This window comes from Branchiostoma lanceolatum, chromosome 1 (assembly GCF_035083965.1).
Source record: "Branchiostoma lanceolatum isolate klBraLanc5 chromosome 1, klBraLanc5.hap2, whole genome shotgun sequence".
NCBI classification, from domain to species: domain Eukaryota; kingdom Metazoa; phylum Chordata; class Leptocardii; order Amphioxiformes; family Branchiostomatidae; genus Branchiostoma; species Branchiostoma lanceolatum.
Genome location: NC_089722.1, coordinates 21,812,105 through 21,834,800, shown reverse-complemented (window position 1 = coordinate 21,834,800; position 22,696 = coordinate 21,812,105). Strand labels below are relative to the sequence as shown.

Genomic DNA, 22,696 nt, shown 5'->3' with positions numbered 1-22,696 from the left:
AAATTGGAACCAATTCCAAGTTCGGACATAAACTTACGAGGGTAAATTTAAAAAAAAAACATTGTGACATGTTCTTTATGTATAAACCATGTGAAACAAGATAAAAGACATGAGACAATGATTGTAAATTGCTGTGTATTCATAGTTTCTAGATCATCACATTGACTGGCACAAATACCATAGATAAAAAGATATTCTAAAACTATCAAAATAGCACAATATTTGTGTGATGTTAGGGAAAAATACCAGAGCAAAAACTGCAATATTCGGAGAGCATTTTGAATTGACAAATATCTATTTTTTTCAATTCCATCAAATTCATCGATATTCATCAACACCAATAGAATCTCGTGTCCATGACTTAATTCTGTATCAAAATAGTTCAACCGTTAATTCGCACCCAAGATTTAAAAAGGAGCTACATTGGATTCTCTCCTGCAAGTTAACTGACCAAACTTGTTTTAGTGAGAAATATCAGCGAACAAAGTCTCACTTTTACATATATCCGTAAAATTATAGAAAAAACTTTACGTAGTTGTACCAGCAACACTAACTTCTAACACATAATATATGTTCTCGCTACAATGCAGATTCTTCTATCATGGTTTTGTATCTATAGCCATGTGATGCGGGGTTGTCATGGTAGTAAACAGTGACTACCAGTGTTATCTTAGGCCCGATTTACACACAAGTTTTCGGAGTCGACTCGGGGCTGTTTGTGAGGAGCTTTGGGCTGCTCAAGTTGAGGTTTCCTACCAGAAAACGCTACTTGAGTGGCCTGGGATTCTCCTTGCACAGTCCCGAGTCGACTTGGAAAACGCGTGTATAAACTCAGCCTTAGTTGTCGAAGTTTATGCCGGGAGGGCGCAGAACGCGGTCGATGACCTGGATGACCCCGTTGGTTGCGAAGGTGTCGCAGCTGGTGACGGAAGCGCCGTCATGGCTGGAGTAGGAGAACGGAGACCTCCGGAAAACTTGGCTGAACTTTCCTCGTCGGCTGAAGCACGAGTCACAGCAGAGGAAGTCTGTGGAAAGAAACAGTTAATTAACAGTCAATCATACATGGGGTTGCGTGCTCTTTAAAGCGTACTAAGCCTTTTTAATTCCACGTATTCGTCACCTGTCGTCGCCCTCAAATTTAACAATTCAAGAGCACCCTGTCAAAGTTTGTTCAATGGTTGTTCGCGATATGATTTGTTACGTATACACCTGACTGTGATTTATCTGGAGGCACTCGGGGGGTTATCAGGATTTTGATACTGTATAATGCAGCTGCTGCCTTGTCCAAGTTCAATGTCAAGTTGTCAATACAATTAGGATTTTTGATTCAGAAAAATATTATTAGCAGCACCAGAACACTCTCCTCTGTAGTTGAGTAAATCTTTTTAACGCTGTGACGGCAATACGTAGCCACTGGTTTCCTGAAGCACAGAGGCCCCCATGCAGGCCCCCAGAAATCAGCACCAATGAGGGACACACTAGTTCGTACCGTTCGAGTTAACTGTTTTCTTTACTCACCCTCCACGACATGATGTTTGAGAACTTTGATCAGCGCCTCGGTGTTTTTCAGCAGGTTGTCCAAAGTGTCGTCTGCGATGCGCTTGAAGGCGTCGTTGGTGGGCGCGAAGATGGTGAGCGGGCCGTCCGCCTGCAGGGCGGTGATCAGGTCCGCCTGGCGCAGGGCCTTCACCAGGATACTGAACGTCTCGTTCCCGTCCAGCACGTCCGCTAGGGTTTGGGTAGGCGGCACCAGGACCTAAACACACCAACAAACAGACAACACATTACGGCTCTTGGTGGCAAACGTGCACATTGGCGCACCAAATTCATGTGTGTGCTTTAAGATTCAGCTTTGGAATCTAAGATATTTGTAGTAATTCAGACCAAGGAGGTTACCTCCTTGTTCAGACCGATCTTGTTGTTTCATCACATTTTCCCAGAAAGAGATTGAGTGATATGCCACTAGAGACTGCAGGATCAAAAGATCAAGATGAATGGTGTTTGAAATTGGGAAAACAAATCTCTATAAAATTATGATTAATCTAACAAACCCATTACCTTGTTGATCACGTGAACAACTCCGTTGCAGCCTCCCTGGTCGGCTTTCACGACGCGTGCGCACTGGACATTCACGATGGTGTGGAAGAACCAATCCTGTCAATGGATCGATAAGAAATGACGAAACATATCAGTAAAACTGTGGTTTCCATAGGAATGCTACAATTTCAGTTTAACATCTGGATGCTTGTGGCCTTTTCTCTCATGATCACATACAAAACGCATCATTATTGTTGTTTAGAAACAGAACTTACTGGCAACAGCCTCTTTCTGTTATGTCAATAGTCATAGTCATGATAGCGAAACACCTACATACTAATAATATCAACATCTACTAACAAATTACACCTGGGTACATAATTCCGCCACCCTAAAAAGATACGTCCAAACAGATCTCCAATCCAACGGCCCCCACTACAATGCACCCCTGTATATCTAAATTGTGCAGAAACCTCATTGTTCAAACCAAGGAGGTTAAACGCACTGCTTTTCAAAGTGGCGGATTTATGTAACCCAGCGGATTAATGTTAATGGAGTTGAACATTCTGAAACAGGTGATCACGAACCTTAACTGAGATGTGCAGCTTGTTGGACCCTAGTAGAGTCGGCAGCATGGCCCCATTCCGCAGATCTCTGGCGAACGCCGCTTGCGGAACGACGTGGTACTGCAGCACCTCTGCCAAGGCGGCGGGGTTGCTGGTGAGGGCTTTCACCGTCTCCTCTGGCAACTCCTAAAACGATGAAAATGTAGACAGTGAAAAATAGCCTGTTAACATTTTCCAATTGACCAAAGTATAAGTACAGTGTGAATCGCTAAGTCAACACTTTGCTATTTCATCATTATTTACAGGTTAGACATTCGTTCCTGCCACGTTGTATCAGTTATTCCGAAATGAGGCGCAGTATTGCTGTTTGTATGTATCATAGAACAGACCTGTATTGCCTGGTCGGAGGGGGCGAAGATGGCGATGTTGTCCTGAGAACGGAGCGTGTCCGTCAGTCCGGCAACTTCGATAAGCTCCACCAGGCTACTCGCTCCGGAAGCGCTCAGGACGTCCACGATGTTCCGCGCTGTGGATTATATAATTCATTTGTTTGCTTGTTTGTATCTGTTTATTTGTGATATACATTCTTTACCCCTTAAACCGCCTCATAGCGCAACACACCAGGTTTAAAGGCATACTCAACTCCAGAAACGGATGTTAGTTTCCAAAAGACCACATCTTTGTGAATACAAAATCAACCAAATTTTTAAAAATAAGTATCTTGATAAGAATCACATTTGGAAGATTGCAAGGCATACCTTTATTTGGGACAAGAACATTGTCGATGACGTGGACGACACCATTGTAGCCCAGAACATTGCCCTGTATGACCTGGCAGTACAAAATAGACAAATACAAATTGATAAAAGGCACACTGCCAATCATCAAAACCGCTGATTTATAGACTAATCAAAGTTGTTTTCGTAAACTGGATAAGGATATAGCTGTGATGTGTGTGATACTTCACACTTATAAAGGCATACCCAACCCAAGGGAAGAGTGTTATTTTCTAAAAGACCACTTCATACAGAACCAGTCGCTTCGGACCTTCGTTCATAGTGTTGCCAAAGTCACTCCCCACATTCCACACTCCAAACAACCAACGCTCAACCAGTTTTAGTGATTAGGCTGCACCAAGTAATCTTTATGGATGACGTCCGCGCGCGCATTGATTTTGGTCAGTCCCCAGAAAAAAAAGACAAGAAATTCCGCTTCCTGTAACTATGACCAAAGAGTTACGACAGTGCCGCAAATCACGTAAGATTAACGTAAAACTCGTCACGCGAAAGCCCAAGGCGATTGGCAGGATCATCCTGTCAGCAGTAGAAATTTTTGCATTGCTGACAGGATCATCCTGTCAGCAGTAGAAAAAATTGCACTGCTGACAGGATGATCCTGACAGCAGTGCAATTTTTTTTACTGCTGACAGGATGATCCTGTCAGTAGTGCACATTTTTCAACTGCTGACAGGATTTTTTTTAATCGTTGGCATATACTACTGTACTATGTCCAGATAACCCCAACCCTAGGCCTACCTAACCCGGAATTTAGTCTAGAATACTGTAGACTGTTGTTGGGCCGGGCGTAATAGACCGGGCGCTCTACGGGGCGGTGATATGCGCCGTTTTGAGTATCAAGACATGGTCACGGAAAAAGTCAATAGTAAAGTCAAAACTGGTCAGATCAAGCATATAAGTATGTCATGTGGGTTCGGTCGCTACATATGTGAGCATAAAAGTGAAAAAGAGCGGCAACGTCGTTGTTGATTGGTACGCTCTCGATGTCGGTCAGGGAGAGCTGACGTTCGCGCAACTGTACGAAAGACTTGTAGCGTCGAGCCAGTGAGTTTCGGCCGTACAATTTTAAGCAAGTCTTGTCAAGTTCAGCTACAGTGCATTTCTTCTGCAATGACGAGAAGATCGGGAGAGGCATTGAAGTTTACTCCGGCCTGCAGGTGGGGCAGGCAACCAAGTAGTTTGGGTGTTTCATCCGCATGGAGGTCGACAATACAGCTGCCACAACTGAAGCTCCTAGGCCCAAGTCTGTTTTTGAGGTATGAAAAGTTCCGTTCTTTAGTCTGTTTTGGATCAAGTACCATGTACGAAAAATTATAATCTGGGAACGGGGAGTGTAAGATGAATGCATTCATGTATTCTGCATGGATAATGATCATTTATTCGTTTCTGGTTATTCATACTTGTTGGGGAAATATGTGCTTTTTTTTATTTCTATCATTTTGGTCCATATTTGGCTCTTGAATAATTGCTATTATTCATTAGGATTTCTAAAGCATAGGTAGAAATGTACTAATGCATGCGAACAGTTAACCAGCAACTAATTTTGCCTTTTTTCATATACTATATGTTTCTGCCGGCCTGCAAAATCAATAGGATATGGAAAGAAACAGGACAGGACAACAACTGCTGTTCAACTTCAACTGATTTATTCAAATTATTGCTATTTTCATGATGAATGAAATAATTGTTAGTTGTTACACTGTGCTCTCTCATTCAATTTGTGTCCTAACATGTGTCGTCGACTCTTATATTTCAAACCTAGGCATCTTGTTTTTTTCGGCCCTTCTTGGGTTTTTTTCGCGCTCTCGCATTAGATTCAGGGTGTCCAAATGACGTCATCCATAAAAATTACTTGGTGCAGCCTTATCATAAAGTCAAACCTGGATCCAGCAACCACTCAAGGGGCTGAGGAATATGGTTGCTGACGGCTTGACAGGTGGTTGCTGAGGACAGGGTGGGGTGACATCGTAAAAATGGACGGGACTGTTTGAATGTGGCTTGTTTGCCTGTACCAGGTGGTTACACGACCAGGTTTGACTGAATAACCGCGCAATAAAGCACATGCGCAATGTGCAGCGCACATCATGTTGAGCCTGTTTGCGATGTAGAAGCAATATTTGTAATCTTCAATCAACAGACCACACTGTTGTTGTTACCTGGGCTGTGTTGACAAATATCTTGTCGTCCGAGTCCCGCTGCACCTTCAGGTCCTCTCCAGCCATGGACACTGTCCGGTGTCTGCCCGTCACTGCGTCTGCGCAGATGGTGTGCGGGATCACGTGGTGCAACAGTAGGTCTGCAATGGCGCAGGTCAAACGGTTTTCAGAGCAGTTTTGTAAAGAAGATATTAATGATAGAGCTTACAGTTATAATTGACCTAAATTTTAGAATAGTTGTACCTAACACCCCCCCTGTAACTTGTGTAGCACGCAGCCTGTCTTGTTTGTATAGTATAGTATAGTATAGTATAGTATAGTATAGTATAGTATAGTATAGTATAGTATATTTTAGCGGATCCCTTGACATGCTTGCATTTGAGCTATCTTCCAACCGCTTTTAACTAGATTTTAACATAGAGCTTGTTTTATGTAGGGTATACTTTAGCAGACCCTTTGGTCATTCTGAAAAGGGAACTGATTTTTCTAACTCTTCAAAAACAGAAGACTGACGTGCCACAGCGTACCGCTCAGACAGGGTACAACCATCACGGGCATCGAGTTTGCGATTCAAAGGCGGAATTATAATAAACCACCTGACGGCACTGTGTTGCTTGCGTCTTCTCACGGGCGCCCGGGCTTGAGACTCCCATCTATCTGTTGTCTAGACACAACTAATGCTTTCCCTCCCTGTATGTTACTGCTGTTGTGTACGTACATCTTGCCAGCAGTTATTCTTATCGCTTCACGGACGAGAAAGAATGGTGACTTAAAAATAGGGTACACCGAAAGACAATAAGTACGGTCAACGGCTGCTGTTGCTGTTTTGGGTCTACTAAACACTGACTTTAACTAAACATCAAACAACGTGTTCATAAAAAGAAAACAGTTTCTTTGGTTTTATGAAGTGCCCAGCTTTACTCTAGGCCAGGATTGACCTTTCTCAAAACCCATTATTTGCTGGAGTCGCAGGTGCCTGAAGTCACATGTGTTTATTAGTATGTCTCGCCTCCTGTCCTTTTGGCAGAAAAGTACCAATTATCCCACACACATCAATTCTGTGAAATAGCCTTCATGAGTCTTACGGCTACAAAGTCCAGGATACGGGGGCGTTGTTTTAAGATTGCCGCTTTTTTACCGATCATTTGTCATCTTCTGCCGTGTTTTGACGGTCACCGCTTTCCCTACACACCCACCCACCCACGTCGTCAGCGGCGATGCTTTTACATACGTTACAACGTTTTGTCTTCAAAGTATTTGAACTAGAAAGCCGAGTCACTGCCACATTATCTCCCAAAAACATGAACTAACTTTTCAGACATTTCTCGTCTGCCACCAGCCGCTGCAAGGTCTCCTGAGGCACGCTGTCGAAGGCTGAGTCAGTGGGAGCGAACACGGTCATCTGTCCGTCAGAGTCCAGCACACTGGACAGGTCAGTCCGGCCCAGGGCTGTGGGAAGGACGAGAGAGCAAAGCGTCAACTGTACAACACGTCAAGTACAAATGATCACCATGAAGTATAGATAAGCTTAAGCTTTTAAGTGTGAACTAGAATTTTGATGTGGTACTATTCCTACTAGTGTTGCTTTGTATAGTCCAGGAGGAGATTCTCAGAAGAGGACTAGAAAATGAGAAACGCAGCACACCATGTAAACATCACAGTCCACCCCGTACATATTTAGTATAGAATGAACTTAATGTATCTCAATCGTTTTTAGGTATGATGTTCTTATGGTCCAGGTGGGACATCATGGTTCCAGGAATCTCTATGCAAATTTATGTAAATTAGGCAATTATGAAAATAAATGTTAGAACGCAGGAAGAAATAGCTTGAAACGTAAATAAGCACGTGTAGCACGTGATGAAAATTAAAGAACCCGAACCTGTCTTGAGGGTGGTGAAACGACTGTCCTGGCTGATGATTTCCAGGATGGATTTCTTGGTGTTCGGCAGGATGCCATCGACGACGTGAATGACGCCGTTACTGGCCAGCTGGTCCACTCGTACAACCTTCACACAGTTGGCGTTCACAATCTGGAGAACACGTTTGGCATGCTATACTGGAGAAGCTTCTGTCACACATAGCGGACCATGGCCTCTCGACCTTCTCCAGACCATAGTTGGGAGTTAGTCGTCTATGGTTGGGAGTTGGTCGGCGAAGTTGCCTACTAATCGTTACAACTCCTCTGCGCCAGCCGACTATGAATTTTAACAAACCAAACTCAGGAACGGGAAAGTTTATATCATTCTTAGATGCGGTCAGAGGCGCGCACTGGGGCTAGAATAACATGGATTCCATGCAACTCCCAACCCAACCCCGACTTTGGTTGGGGAGCAGTCGGGATCCAAATCGTGGGAAGGTTCTGAATGTGTGACATGGGCTCTACATGTATGTTTCGGCAGCCAATCAGTAGTTAGTATTGCTAGAACAAAGATATGCACATATAGCAAAGGAGGAAATGTTCGCACATGTGATGTCAACAGCACAGCTAATTACGATGTAATGAAAAACTCTGTGAATTTGTCTACAAATGTTTCAAGAAGAGAGAAGAAGCGTGTAAATCATAGTTTAAGCATAGCATAGTTTTCTTAGTATTTTCTTGATATTGTAATGCATTTAGCCCTCTGTTGGGCATGAATACGCAACAAACGTCATTGTCATTGTCAAAATAATGTAGAGAAACCCCGGGCACCTTTTTGTTACTGTACGCCGTTGTACGAATTTCTCCCGGCCCAAGAGTCCTCAGGATTTCCTCATCTCGAATGTCGTTAGCCGTGAGCCAGCCTGACACCACGTGACTCAGCAACGTGTCCTTCAGCTGATCCAAGGTCAACTCTGGGGTGTCACCCTGTGATTATGCACAAAGCGATTAGAGTATAATGAATGATTGAAAGGAAGACCTTTATTGTTCATTTATGCTTAAACAAGCTAAGTACAGGTCATGGTGATAAGCAAAGGAATACATACAGTGGTTATAATATAACGTAATAGAAGGTAATATCTTACTACGTCTAATAGGACTAATCTATACTTGTCTATTATTTACAGGTTCGACTTCTTCACGCTTCTTAAGGCAATTGTAGATGTATGTGAATATTGAGCTCGTAATGCATGGTTTGTTCAGTTTCATAATAAAACGGAATTAATTTTTCAGTGCTGTTTATATATTTAAAACTAGGGAACATATCTTGTATATAATTATAAAGGATAGTTCATCGTTGTATAATGTATATTCCACAACAAAATGACTTTCATCCTCAATTCTATCTAAATAACAATATTGACAAATTCTTTCTTATAGAACTGCCTACGAAAAAAAAGGCCCGTGCAAATATGGCTCAATAACAATAGTGACCATGATGTCCGTCTCAATTGCTAATAATATGTTAGAGCAGGATACTTCGGGAAACTGTCAGAAAAAAGCAACTGTGAAACATAAAATGAGACAACAAAAACTTAAGAAAGTGAAGAGAAGACCATATATCTGTCTACAGCTCATGAAACAATTAAAGAGACATGCAACATGAACATGGCCAATAGCAAAGTGGTCACTAAGCAAAAGCACGAGCGTGATGACAAGGCTGACCGCGACGCTAGTTTCCTACTCTCCAAGCAGAGGATGGGTTCCGGCAGGTTTTTGGCGTGTTTTTAGGCTTTTTTTGTCGGGCTTTCTACTTTGTCATTTTTTTTCTGTCCAGCCAACCCAACCTCTGCCGGCGGTCGGACTAGACAAAAAAATGACAAAGTAGAAAGCCCGACAAAAACGCCTAAAAACACGTCAAAAACCTGCCGGAACCCATCCTCTGCTTGGAGAGTACTAGTTTCCGTCTCGTAAACGGTCGTCGCATTTTGAAACGGTCGCCGCCTTTCTAACTGTATTAGCACGCTGCATCACTTTAAGCGTATTAGCACGCTCTGTCCGCAACGTGACGTTTCGTGGCGTAGTTGATTAGGGATTAGGGTGTAGGCTTCGAGTGGTGCACTTTCTTTCTTTACCATTTGTATCACGATGTACTGTCGTACCTATGTATTAAAATTTTGCTTTACATATGTTATTGCTTCTTGCAAAAGTGTCTCGAATGTGGTAGCGACACCGACAGCGATATGGCGACGACCGTTTCAAATAGCGACGCCCATTTACGAGACAGATACGCGCGATGACGACATTGATGATGGTGGAGCGATCATGACGTGACCGGTGATTCTGATGACGATGTAGATGAACATGGTGTGCTTAAGTGATGCAGGTGATGCTGGTGATGCTGATTATGCTGATGGTGATGGTGATGCTGCTGCTGATGATGATGATGATTATGATGATGATGACGATGATGATGATGATGATTATTACAATTATGATGATTATGGTGATGATGACGATGAGGGAGATGACGTAGAGGATGTGCAGCTTTTTCATTCACATGGGATAAACGTTGGCACCATTGCAGCAAAATGGATTACCATGCATAGCATCAAAAGCTAACAGTCTAGGCAGTCAAGTCGTCTCGTGATCACTAGAAAGCGTACCGTGAGTATTCGTTTAACGTCTTGACACAAATGTGTGCACTGTTTCTGTGAATGACGTCAGTCTGTGATGCTGTGCTCAGAAAACTAGTCGGGTGAAACGGCTCCTGTCGTAGCCAGGCTACTTTGCAAGTTCTTACAAACTGGAGCTTAATGGGAATGGTGAAGTCGGCTTGATAAAGAAAAACAAAACTTTTGTTGGTTTCGCAGTAAGCATAAGTTCTATTTTTCGTTAGCCCACAGCGTCCTTTCAGTTTGAGGCAGCTTGTTTCTGCGATTTATACACAGTAAAACATCCTTACAAAGCGTGTCAAAAGAGTGATAGTAAGGTTTTTACGTCGGAGTTAAAATCAACCCGGGACCAGGTAACACATAATGCTTTGATCTCAATTGAAAAAGGGGGCTCTGTCGAGTAGTTCCCGGGCTTTTTTTTTCACATTCGGGCGTGACCCCGATCCGAACATTCAAACCGCCCGATGTCATCCATAAAATCCAGTTATGACTATAACGTTACTGTGTATAGGAGACAGGCGTTTGGAGCCGTTTTACCAGACCACTGATAAACCATGTTGTTGAAACACTGCCATCGTCTCCCCAGGAACGGCGGGAATAATTCCGTAAAAAAACAGGTTACCCTTTGGGTCGCCCTTTTTGAGGGAGACTCGAAATCAGTGATTACCCTTGTGGGGATAGACTGGAAGGCGCCGTCTGTGGGCGCGAAGACGGTGAAGTTGTTCTGGCCGGTCAGGGCGCCTTCTAACTTCGCCTTCCCCGCGTAAGACACGAACTCAGACAGCCCAAGGTCACGTGCAGTGTCCAGTAAATTCTTCAGCTCGGCCACTTCTATAGAACGAGAGACAACATTTGTTAATAACTTTTTTTACTTGAGACAAAATTAGTTGATAACTTTTTTTACTTAAAAATTCGCCACAAAACAAGGCTCAAGGAGCCACTCAAACGTTTGGGGTAATTACAGTACTGGATTGTGATGACAGATGTTTGTTCACCTTTGACTTGATAAGTTTAAAGACGTAGTTGGGGGAATCAAATTTGGTTCAAAATACACACTATGGCACAGGTATATGAGAATGTCACTCACACTATTAAGAACAGTTACCATCAACGTAACGTTTCACAAAGACGAAGTGATAAGAATTTGCAACAAATTCTCATGAATGAGACCTTAAATTTACCGCTTCCTTTAGTAGCTTATTCTGTGCCAAACAACAAAATTACGTAGATGGACAAGTTATCACTGACTAAAACGTTTAAAATAAAACTTGAAGCCTTACTGAGAGGGCAGCCAGGCTTGCCCTGTTGGCGGGCGTACCCCATACAGCAGCGATATGTGACGGTGGCGGTGTACTTCTGCTGGAAGTCGTCTGCCCTGTAGGTCAAACGGAACTGACATTGTTCAAACATGCTGTGTTTATGCTACCGTCACGATTGGAAAAAGGACAGTTTATGGGCTGTTTCTCTATTTTGCACCTTCGGGTGTGACCCCTACGTGGCCCCGTGGGACACCCTGCAGCTACCGGGCTATTTTGGGCACGTCCGGGTCCCGGGAAGTTTTTTTAACTCGGAGATAAAATCAACCTGGGACCCGGTATCAAATAGACGCCGTGAGCTAACCGTGAGAACAGCGAAAGGTACCCTTCCAGCAAATTTGTGGCTTCGGGGAAAATGTGACCGCAACATTACATGTGAGTTCATGTTTCAGATCCAAAACATACGCTAGTCTAAAATGATACAGACTGCATTTAAGTCAGCCTAAAAGCTAACCTTGTGTTCCTTGTTGGTTAACAAAGGAAAAATATCAGCGACGTTCCAGCAAAATAGAGTCTCTGAACTTTGAACATTCAGATGCCCATATTGCATCATTCATCATGTGTAAATGACATGTGTCCCACGTGATTGGTCATTTAAGCCTGACGAAGGCTGGAAATTAAAGGGCACTTTTTCGTACGCTTTGTTGTGTTGGAACATGGTTTATATGTATCATATGGCTAAGTCAATTTCTAATGAGACAACGTTCCCTAAATACCCTCAAATAATCATTTCTTAAATGATTTACCAGCGTTTCATGAAATTCTAATACATACTGACAAAGTCTATAGATAAGGCAGGATTCTGCGCCGGCTTCTGAAACTTCCCAATTACATGTGCGGCGTTGATTTAACGTCAAAGTGTTGAATCTAGTCACTGGTATGAATTATCCACCACTCAGGTTTACATGTAAACACGCCTACGCACTCAACCGCTGACTTGGACTCAAGCCTTGGTGTATGTGAGAGGGACAGTACTAGTGATGTTTCATATAAATTGTTTTGTTTTTCAGTTCATACATCGATATTTTTGAAAAATACACACTGAAAAATATCTATTCTGAAGTGGAAAAAATGAGTACTTCTAAGAGCTAAACCATTCTATTCACTTCGCCGTATATGTTCTTTAGGCTACTTAACGTTATATCTATGAAACTTTAAACAAGATTCAAGTCTGTTAACAGCGGCTCCACTGGAGACGATTTGGAGGGGGGGGGCGATACCAGTACAGGGGTGGTCAGCATAGCTTTCAACATGTGCCAAACGTTCGACCCACCTGTAGGTACACTTGTAGGACCCATCCTCGCCACTGCCGCACTCTTTGATCTTCAGCATGTACCCTTCACCACCGGGCAGCGCCTCCGGGTCACCTTCCTTCGTGTCGCAGACGTTGGGCCTGGAAAAATGAAATAGTTTGTTATTAATTTTTACTACCTGGCGGCGTTTATTTGTGGTATTTTTTGCCTTCGTGAAACGGGAGGTTTTGTTTTCGGTATGTTTGTTCGTTCGTCCGTTTGTTTGTTTCTTCGTTCGTTCGTTCGTTCGTTCGTTCTTTCGTTTGTTTGTTTGTTTGCGTATGTATCCAAACTTATTTCCACATGCTAGGCACGTCGGGGACACTGACAGAAAGTTAGGTCAAAGGTCCGAGAATAGGATTCCCGTGTAACTTCTCTAAGAAACTTATGTAAACGTCCCACTTCCCCCCCCCCCCACTTGAAAGGTCACGATAAGGCGAATGTGGGCACTTTGCCTTCTAGTGTTTGCCAGCCATGTCGACAACACGGTCAGCAGACACTTGACTGATGACAATTCCTACCCTGGCAAAGTGACGAAACGACCTGTAACCATACCATCGGGAGCTCCCCGGTATCTCTACGGTGCTGGGAGTGACGCCCACCCGCCCAGGCAGACTAGTGCGGTCGGACGGGGAGGCGATAACTCTATACGCCAGCTAAGACGACAGGCTGACAGAAACAGGACAATGCATAGCAAACCGGCAAAACACCCTTAAGCCGACCCGTATAGACTGGTGACCACATTATTATGCAGACCAACGGTTTGGAGTGAGTCTTTGTGGTGGAAAGAATACGGCGCGAAGGTAACGGATGGAGGATGGAGCTTCAATTTCCAAGAAATGGCGTGACAGCCTACTACTTGGAAAGTGTTCAAGATGGAGAGGATAGGATAGTTAGGAGCTGACAGTTAGAGTTGTCGTGCAACGACAGACATGATGAACCTTCATGACACATGTATGTGACCATATAGTAGATGTGACTTTGTCAGTGAGTTCGGAAAGGTCAAGAGGGGCTTTTTTTGCAATACTTTGAAAGCCATTTCTTTCTAACGTTACCAATGACGAAAATGATACTCTCCAAGCAGAGGAGTGGGTCCGGCAGGTTTTTGACGTGTTTTTAGGCGTCAAAAACCTACCGGACCCACTCCTCTGCTTGGAGAGTAGAAAATGACACATACGAAAATACGTGAGTACCCCGGTATCTCTATGGTGCTGGGAGTGTTACCTGCCCGCCCAGTTCATTAGTGTAAAGCCGATGAATTTTACGGCGTCGGTTTCAATCAATTCGGCCGGCAGGAAAGATAAACCGTTAGCAAAAGGCCATTTCTCAGTAGGACTTGGCCCGGTTAAAACACCACTATTGACAAGTATTGTCACGGCCCGGTAAAAATACCGCCTATGCCTATGCCACATACCAGTACAGTATTGAAATAAACTATGCTTGTGTCGATTTCATTAATCAAATTCAACGATCCTAAGCAAGAACATTTCGTTTTTATCTTCAGATGAGAACGTGTAGAAACATGTTGTGAGCGAAGGCCAATTTGCTTCCGAAGGTTCTGGGCCATGGGTTGTATCTCAGAAAACACACAGTTCATGTTGACCACGTCTCAGCCTTGGCCTATCTCATGTTCAACTTATATCACTCGCGCCGTCTGCTTGTCTTGAGTGGAACCATCTGCTGAGAACTTCGTAATATGATTGAAAACGGTGTAGACCTTACATTAGCGGTCCTATTTCCTTCCTCGCAGTAAACCACATGTTGTAGGATTTGATATTTACCCTCCGCCCCCGGCTCTTTCTTGTAGTCATTGTCTAATCCAGATACATGTAACATGTGTTACATATACTTCTGTCTGATTCTGAGATCGAGAGGTAAAATAAAACTTAACATCCTAAACTTACGTGTACAACATTGAACTTAAAAAGGCATAAACCATTGCGGCAAGGGGCACATTTTCCTCTTTTACATATGCTTTTTCTTTTATTAACCAATTCAGCCAATGTCATCGTAATTGTAAGATACTGGAAAGCTGCCAAGGGCTCTCCCAAAATATTTGAAAACCCTAGCGGTGGATGTTGTTGTTCTTGTCCTTGTACACCTTGCCAAGGTTCATAGTGGCACATTTGTTTCCTTGCTGTCTCAGTAGCCGGGTATATTTTCTACAATGAGGGGTTGTTAGCCCTTGCCCTTTATCTTAACGTGCTCGTGGCACCTCCTCGAACACGGGACTCCCACTTCACATCCCGTCCGAAATGCGGCTGCAGCCCCAACCGAGATGCCCTTCCTGGGAATTGAACCGGGTTTTCCGTGCAATTATAACCAGGAGTTCAACTGTGAGGATGCTACCAGCTGTGCTACTGGGACATCCCTCTAGCAGTGGATGAGCAGTTGTTGTCTGTTGGGTGGGGGCCAGCTGAGAGACCTGGCCCCTGGTACGGATGCTATGACTCATACCCGTGTGACGTCACTGGGTCGTCTGTCCCAATCCGTCTTGTCATGATTTTGTAACACATGGAGACTGGTTTGGATTACTGAGTACACGGCTCGCTTGAGGGGCGATGTAGCTAAAGGAATAGATCACGACCCTGGTACAAGCACATGGATGAATTACATTCCAAGACACAACATGTAGGGATCATAGCTGACATGACTTAACTTACTGACGAACTATAAGACTATCTGAGGGGCTCGGGGATGAAGTTTTGGGCCTCAAATTTTCCTGTTATGGTTTGCTGATAACGTTACCATGATAACAGCTCTTTCACATGACATTTCGTAATGATGAAGAATGGAAAGGATTCTTAAAGCTTTTGTACGAGTAACTTAGGCTTAGTTCGTATAGTTCCGTAACCTTTAGTGTATACTTCTATCGACGTTTGTTAGTTAGTTTAGTAAAGTCTCATTAACTTTTCGTATCAAGTTGTGAATTTTCTTAGTTACATCCCTATTCCACTAGGGTGGCGACCACCCTGCGACCGACCAAACAATTTTACAGAGCACTAAACGGATTTCATCAATAATTTGTTTTAAACAATCTTTTTATTCTTCATGTGTTCTATTGTCTTTTCAGTCATACTTTTACGTTTTGCATGATATTTCAATATTGGTGTAAGGGTTACACAAATCCAATCCAGGTCGCAGTGAGGTCGCAGCGCGATCGCCGTCTGCTGGAATGAGCCTTATGGAAGACCAGGGTAGAGAAAAGGTCGTGCCCTTAGGGTCACTGACCTAGCTTTCAGCGCCGAATTCATGGGACCTGTCAGCATCTAGTTATTCCAACACGGCCTGTGACTTCTGGCTGGAGGCTTACATTCTCCAGCTGCTCACAAATGATTAAGCTTCACATATATCTGAACAGTGTTTGTTTCCATGTCAGCTGTGGTCCTACTAGTGGGCCCAAGTCTTTGATAATTGCACGATACAGAAAGTTGAAACGTCACCATGATTTCATTCTGGAGAAAACCGGACCCGAAGTAACATGTAACTTAAAGTTAACCACATGGACAGTCGAATTTTAATTTTGATGACATGTATACAAACATTATCAACTGTATCCAAGTTGGGGTTGTTATCGAACTTGCTTTGTTTATCTAACGTCAATCTTCAGTGGAAAAGACATCTTCTCTTTCGGCGTGATTGACACTTTTCTGATACCATCAACAAACAAGCCGACGGAGGAAATTAACAGATGTTGATAGTAATGATAGATGATGGTAAGACTCGTTTCTGTTCCCTCAACCCCGTACAAGTAGTTTACTCTACCAGTAGTCACGGGTTCGAAACTGTTACATAACCTCCGTGTTTACAACATCATGGAAAATAATCAGGATACTGTCTTCTCCGGCATTTGAGAATATGGTACATGCTGCAAGTCGCGAATCAGCATAAGCACACACACGCACACGCGCGCGCGCGCGCACACACACACACACACACACACAAACACACACACACACACACACACACACGGCCAGCTACTAGTCACAAGATCGACTTTTAAGTTTGATTTTTCCTGTCAGCTCTCTGAAGATGACAAATGATGAACAATGACGTCATGGTGACGTGATTGACTTAGGTAACAGGTCTGATCTGCGCATGCCCAAACAACTGATAACGTTTACTTGAACTTTATTCACGCGAAAACAAGTTGCGTAAAACATTTGAAGTGCATTAGATAATAGGTGGGTAATGCGCATGTGCTCTCTGAGTCATTCAACGATAACATATTAGGTAAGAAGTTAGGTAATGACTAGCCTGGAAGCCAGGCGTTTTCCAGGGCCAACCCAGCACAAGTTCCTTGCGGCTCCAGGGCCAACATGCCCCCAAGAAATAATTGCGACAGCCCCTCTGAGTTAGACTCTTAATATCATGCGATCAGTGAGTCAATCAAGGGTAGAAAGACACCATACTGCTGTCGTTTCTCAGTTGTGTGGCAAAAACGAGGCAGACGGCACGTAATCAGAGAAGGGGCGGGGGCAACAGTAGTAAAATGAAAACGCCAAATGGAAATCGCTGTATGGTCTAAAGGTAAATTTATATAAAGCAATAACAGGAGTTATAACGTTAGACATTTGCCCGAAATCAACCAGACTTCCAGGGGCATAGAGGGCCATTCAGGAAACGTCTAGAATCTGCAAGTTACAATGCACTGCAATGTTTGTCTGTCTTGCATACAAAGTTTGAACACATCGAACACATGGGGTATCTATCCTCTAAACGCAGATCACATCACTACTCGTGTATGTGTGAACAAATATGTCTGGAAATACGCCTCGGAAAGGACAAAGACTGCGGACTAAAAAGGTGTCGATGAATAGGAAAACTGGGCGACAGGGGTAAATGAAATTGGTGGAACTGCGAGCACGACATATGGAAGGGTGATCCCTGCTAGCATGATGAACTGTCGAATATTCTTCGGGAAAAGTTAGAAAACACAGTGCATCATACATGGATCATGCAATTACTCGCATAGGTCAACCAACCCAGGCGGTCCGAATCTGCCATGTAACGTTACCCATGTAATTAGAAATGACACTTTCGGCCTTCAATGCTCTTTAATCAAGTTTCAAACTTTTGTTAGCGAGACCCAACTTTTTAAATTCATCATAACTGCCATATACAGTGAACAAAAACTAGCGTTGTTAAGCGCTATGTGTATGTGATACTATACTTTCTCCATCCTCCCTACCCTGTCCACCATCCTGCCCGGCTGTCCCTTGACCACCTGTCTGACCACCACGGCTTCCACTGCGACCAGGGCAATGCGATGTCGTGGTAGTAATTCCTCGAGCGACTACGCCAGGAGCGATCTGCTAAAGCGCGACCGCGACCATGACGGCCCTTCCGCGCGTCTGTTTGAGCCAGGAGGGCGCAGAGAGCCAGCAGAACCCACGCAATCGTCACCCACTTCTTCATGGCGCCGGTTGGAGTTCCTGGGTTACTCGTCCGGGTGCCAGAAGACGCTGAAAGTTTTGTCGAGACCGCGAGGAACTTGTCTGGTCTGCGTGGAGGCTTTCCAAGGCCTACTGGCGGCTGCCGGGGGTGACGGAAGGCACGAGATGGTACCGAGTTGCATAAGGCGACAAGGGCGGGACGAGAACACTTTCCCTGCAACTACAGGGGTGACCGGGCCGAAGTTTGGCACTAAGGCCATGTTGATTTGATTATATGGATGACATCCTCTGGGAACCCCAAAACTGATGCGAGCGTGCGAATGAAAAAAAAGTTTGGCAACAAAAGTTGTATTCATCATGAAATCTACGTGGTCAGGAAGGATGAACAAATAAATAACACACAGATTATGGTCAGCGAAATATAGATTATTTTCCATTTATTCTTTGCCTTTTGAATTGATTTTGACATTCTACGACACTAGTACCGTTTTCCAATATTTTTTCTTCATTTTATGGTGTATATATCTGATAATTTTGCAGCTGCTTTGTACGATTTACAGTGTGGTCGATCTTTTTTTTGGGGGGGGGGACGGACAAAAAGTGATGCGCGCACGGATGTCATCCATATAATGAAATCAACATGGCCAAAGTAAACGGGAATTTGAAGTCCGAAGCTTTGATATTACAACAAATGTAGGTCATGCTGTACTTGTATCTTGATATAATATAAGCCCTGTAGGTTGTTGTTTTCCGGTCGTCCTTGTACCGACTAGCCTAGACTCGTTAAGCACAGTACTAGACTAAGTATATCTTGCTGAGTCATGGGTGAGTTTAAAGCAGGTTTTTGGCACTGCACTGAAGTGGGGGGGCTGAAACAACTACAGTACGTACGTGTACACTGGCCAAACACATCAAAGTTTCGGTCACTGCTCTCGTTAGTCTAAACTTGACGGTTGGTGTTCAAAGTTGTCCGCGGCGTAAATTTCAGCACGACACTGGCACCCTAAAACATTACGCAGATGGTTCCACTTCTAAGGGGTGTGTATAAGTCACTGAAAGGGCACACACACCCTCACTACATCATACGTAATAGACTCTCGGTGTTGCTATCCTCTTCTATAACATAACCCTCCCCTTATTATATTTAAAAACCTTGATTTAATCAGCTTAGGCAGAGGGAGGGTAAGCTATATAATGCCTGGCTTTAGAGCAAGCTTTCAGAAGTTACATATTGATTGGTAGTGAGGTTTGTGTAATGTCACGAACACATGCGTGTGGGATCTGTCTACCAGCTGTTCCAGATTTCCTGTTAGTGCTAAAGAGTAAAGGAAGGCATCCTGCTTGTTACACAATGTGGTTTTGTCTTAAACCCCTGTCATACATAGCCGGCGATAGCCTCCCGACCGCCTCCAGATCATGGTCGTCTGTGGTTGGGAGTTGGTTGGTGAGCTTGCCTAGCTACTAGACCTTAAAAAGTCGTCTGCTCCAGCGGACTATGGATTTTAACAATCAAACTCGACAAAGTCGTATTCTTCTTAGATGTGATCAGAGAAGCGTGAACAGGATGGATTCCAGGCTACTCCCAACCCATTGCCGACCTTGGTTGGGGAATGATCGGGAGCAAAGTCGTGGGAAGGTCCTGAATGTGTGACAGGGGCTTAAGAGTTAAAGGCAGACTGTTGCGGGTAAGGTTATACTAGTCTCCAACCAGACCCAATAGATTGCAAAGACCGTATCCAACTGGAAGAAGGAGCTTATAGTGCATGTTGGGTTGGCTATGAAAACTCCTTCTGCCTGTTGGATACGGTCTTTGCCAACCCGTAGGTCTGCTTGGAGACTAAGGTTATACAATGTCATTAGTACTGGACGTCCGTTCATAGTAGCTATGTTTACACAAGCAACGCTGGCGGTGACGTATCCCTCATCCTACATCGGATTTAGCCATGACGTATTCTAAAACACTAACGTATTGTTTAACCTTCTACACTGGAGGTCAGGTTCATAGGTCACCTATAACCGCTTTGGCACTATGAAAATTGTGACATTTTCCGATCAAGAGTTGCTTATTCTTCATTTTAGTTTTCCAGTTGAATACTTCTAGGACACACACAAAATGACAGAATGAAAAAAAATGTTACACAAGGCTAAATCTCTCCATCATCAATCACTTTCGTCCGGAAATCTTTTCCTGTTTTGTAAGATCTCAGCTCTTCCAGACTCGGGGTCTGTAAGAGTCAACACATAGATCTGACCCCTGCACTCGCAGGAGAGTTAAAACATGTGTCGACTCGCAAATTGTTCTGGGGGTCGAATTCTAGTCTCAAACCCGGGCACTGACCGGTAGCTGGTCGTTGATATGTGCTGGTAATTTAGTACATAAGGCAACTCTGACTTGATTAAACGGATGACGTCCGATCCCCCCCCCCCCCAGTGTTTGCTACCATACTGTAAATTGTACAAAGAAGCTGCAAAATGAGCAAATATATGTCGTAGATTGTCGGAAACCAGATACTCATGGGATACTGAAGTCCTCCAAAAAGGAAGAATGACGTGAAAGATTAAAAAATGAAGAATTCATTGTTTGGTATACCATGTTCTCTGTCTGTTCAGTCCTTTTTTCCAACTTCAAGTCCCTAACCACCTACATTTCATAATGAATTTCGAAGGCAACTCTTTTGTCGATTTTCGCGCGCTCGCATCAGTTTTGGGCTGCCCGGAGGATATCATCCATATAATCAAATCAGAATGGCCCAATCCGTGGGAAATGCACACTTTGTCAGGAAGCTGGAAACTTGAACCTGACAAGTGCTATGTGGCTGGGCATTGGTCAGGAATTTCCCGACAGAGGGTCTGCATGGGGCTTGTCGGGATTTTACTTTATGATGACTTCAAAGGGTATCGTGTTCAATGTCGTCCCTATACATTACGCTAATTTCAATCCCATAGGCATGTTTGTATGGTCATCAGTTAGATCTACTTTGTGCTATAACAGACCCAGAATACGTACAGTCACTAGATTCGTAGTGCACCAAATAGGCTTTGAATTGCTTTCAAACGCATTGTATTTCGACCAACGTCTGTCCTAGAATTGATTTTTTTTCCTAGACCAAATTAAAGCTAAGCCTAGCAAACGAAATATTATCAATGGCAATCCAGTCAGAATTTTTCAAGTTTTTATTTTATTTTACTTGTCGTATTCACAAACATGTAACGTTAGCAAACAAAATCTTGGTCGATGTAAAGATATCCTAATGCCCAGACACATCTTTTGGAGTGGTTTCACCAGTTTCTGTTTTGGATTTAAGGCGCTTGAAACCTTTGCCATACTGTTAAAGTTGTCTTTACTCGGGAGGGGGAGGTCACACGGGGTTGATGTGGGGACAAACGGCATTTACGTGTCTGCCGGATCAGACACTGGGAATGTCTGACACACACGCAGGGTGAACTTATACTGTCTTTTAGGGGTGGTCCGTTTGTAACAGAGGGAAGACTGTTTTGTTAGTCGTTGATATGCCGTGCTGTGCTGTGCTGGGATGCGTGGTACTCTACCGCCTTGCGCATGCGTTGTGCTGCGCTTTCTTGTACTATGCTGTGCTGCCGCTTCTTGCGCTTTCTTGTACTATGCTGTGCTGCGCCTCTTGTGCTGTGCTGCGCTGTCTTGTACTGTGTTGTGCTGTCTTATATTGTGTTGCGCTGTCTTGTACTATGCTGTGCTCAATGTGCTGTCTTATATTGTGTTGCGCTGTCTTGTACTGCGATGTGCTATTCTATACTAGTGTGCTTCTTGCGCTGTGCAGCGTTGTGTGCATATGTCATTTTCGCCTACGTGAATGGGCTGTCTTGTTAAATTGTAAACCTCTCTTTCATTTCCATCAAAGAACACAGCAAAGGAGAAGAACATTAGCTCTGATTACAGCAGAATTGCTTGTGAAAAGTAGCATGTTTATGTAACTTTAAATTCCTTTTTCATCAGAGGCGTCCCTTGAGGAGATTGTCATTTTGCAATTAGGAAGAGTTGATTAACACGAATCGAGGAGCTAAGTGATATGTTTCGTGTTTTATCTTATAGAACTGAATGTGCGTGGGCATGTACTCTTTGTACTGTTGCTTCGTTTCAAGCACATAGCGTGCACGCCTTTTCCATTCATTCGCTTTATAATAATGTAGAGAGCCATTCGATTGAAGAATATGCTTTCTTAAAAACATTTTGAGACAATTATTTTCGAGATAAGTGAACTTTTCAAATCACCGACGAAGCTAAGGATGGGGGATACCGTCTAAAACAGTCTATGATTTATACCCCAGTTATCTAGTTTCATTCATGCAACAAGGAAAGTTTCTAAACCTTCACAAGTCAGCAACTTACTCATGACTAGACGTTTTTGCCTTCAGTGAGGGTCTCATGAAGTGGAGTGAAGTGCTATAAATACTGGAATTGTTTCCTAATCTTCTAGTTATAGCTGTTGTGACGCGATACGGCGATTCCTGTGCGTCAAAATTGTCGTTCGACTTGACGTGGTTTCAGAAGAAACGATAGATCATGGAAGGTGAGATGGGGATGATGTTGGTGTTAGCGGATGGATGGAGGAAACGAGTCTAA

The 22,696-nt window shown here is 43.7% G+C and overlaps 1 protein-coding gene across 2 annotated transcripts; it reads right to left on the bottom strand.

The window, feature by feature from the left end:
* Positions 1-121: 121 nt before the first annotated feature.
* Positions 122-18,299, bottom strand: LOC136441461 (transforming growth factor-beta-induced protein ig-h3-like). 2 transcript variants are annotated; one of them, XM_066437752.1, is made up of 14 exons: positions 17,892-18,299; positions 12,688-12,801; positions 11,373-11,473; positions 10,715-10,923; positions 8,249-8,404; positions 7,439-7,589; positions 6,868-7,005; positions 5,557-5,696; positions 3,362-3,434; positions 2,993-3,129; positions 2,625-2,789; positions 2,059-2,154; positions 1,519-1,756; positions 122-1,025 (listed from the first exon to the last, which is right to left on the bottom strand). In XM_066437752.1, exons 1-14 carry the CDS (start codon positions 18,116-18,118, stop codon positions 838-840), a joined length of 2,133 nt encoding a protein of 710 aa, XP_066293849.1. In that variant the 5' UTR covers positions 18,119-18,299; the 3' UTR covers positions 122-837. The 2 variants fall into 2 exon arrangements, with proteins under 2 accessions (XP_066293849.1, XP_066293859.1); XM_066437762.1 differs by having other exon boundaries at positions 10,760-10,923.
* Positions 18,300-22,696: the final 4,397 nt, after the last annotated feature.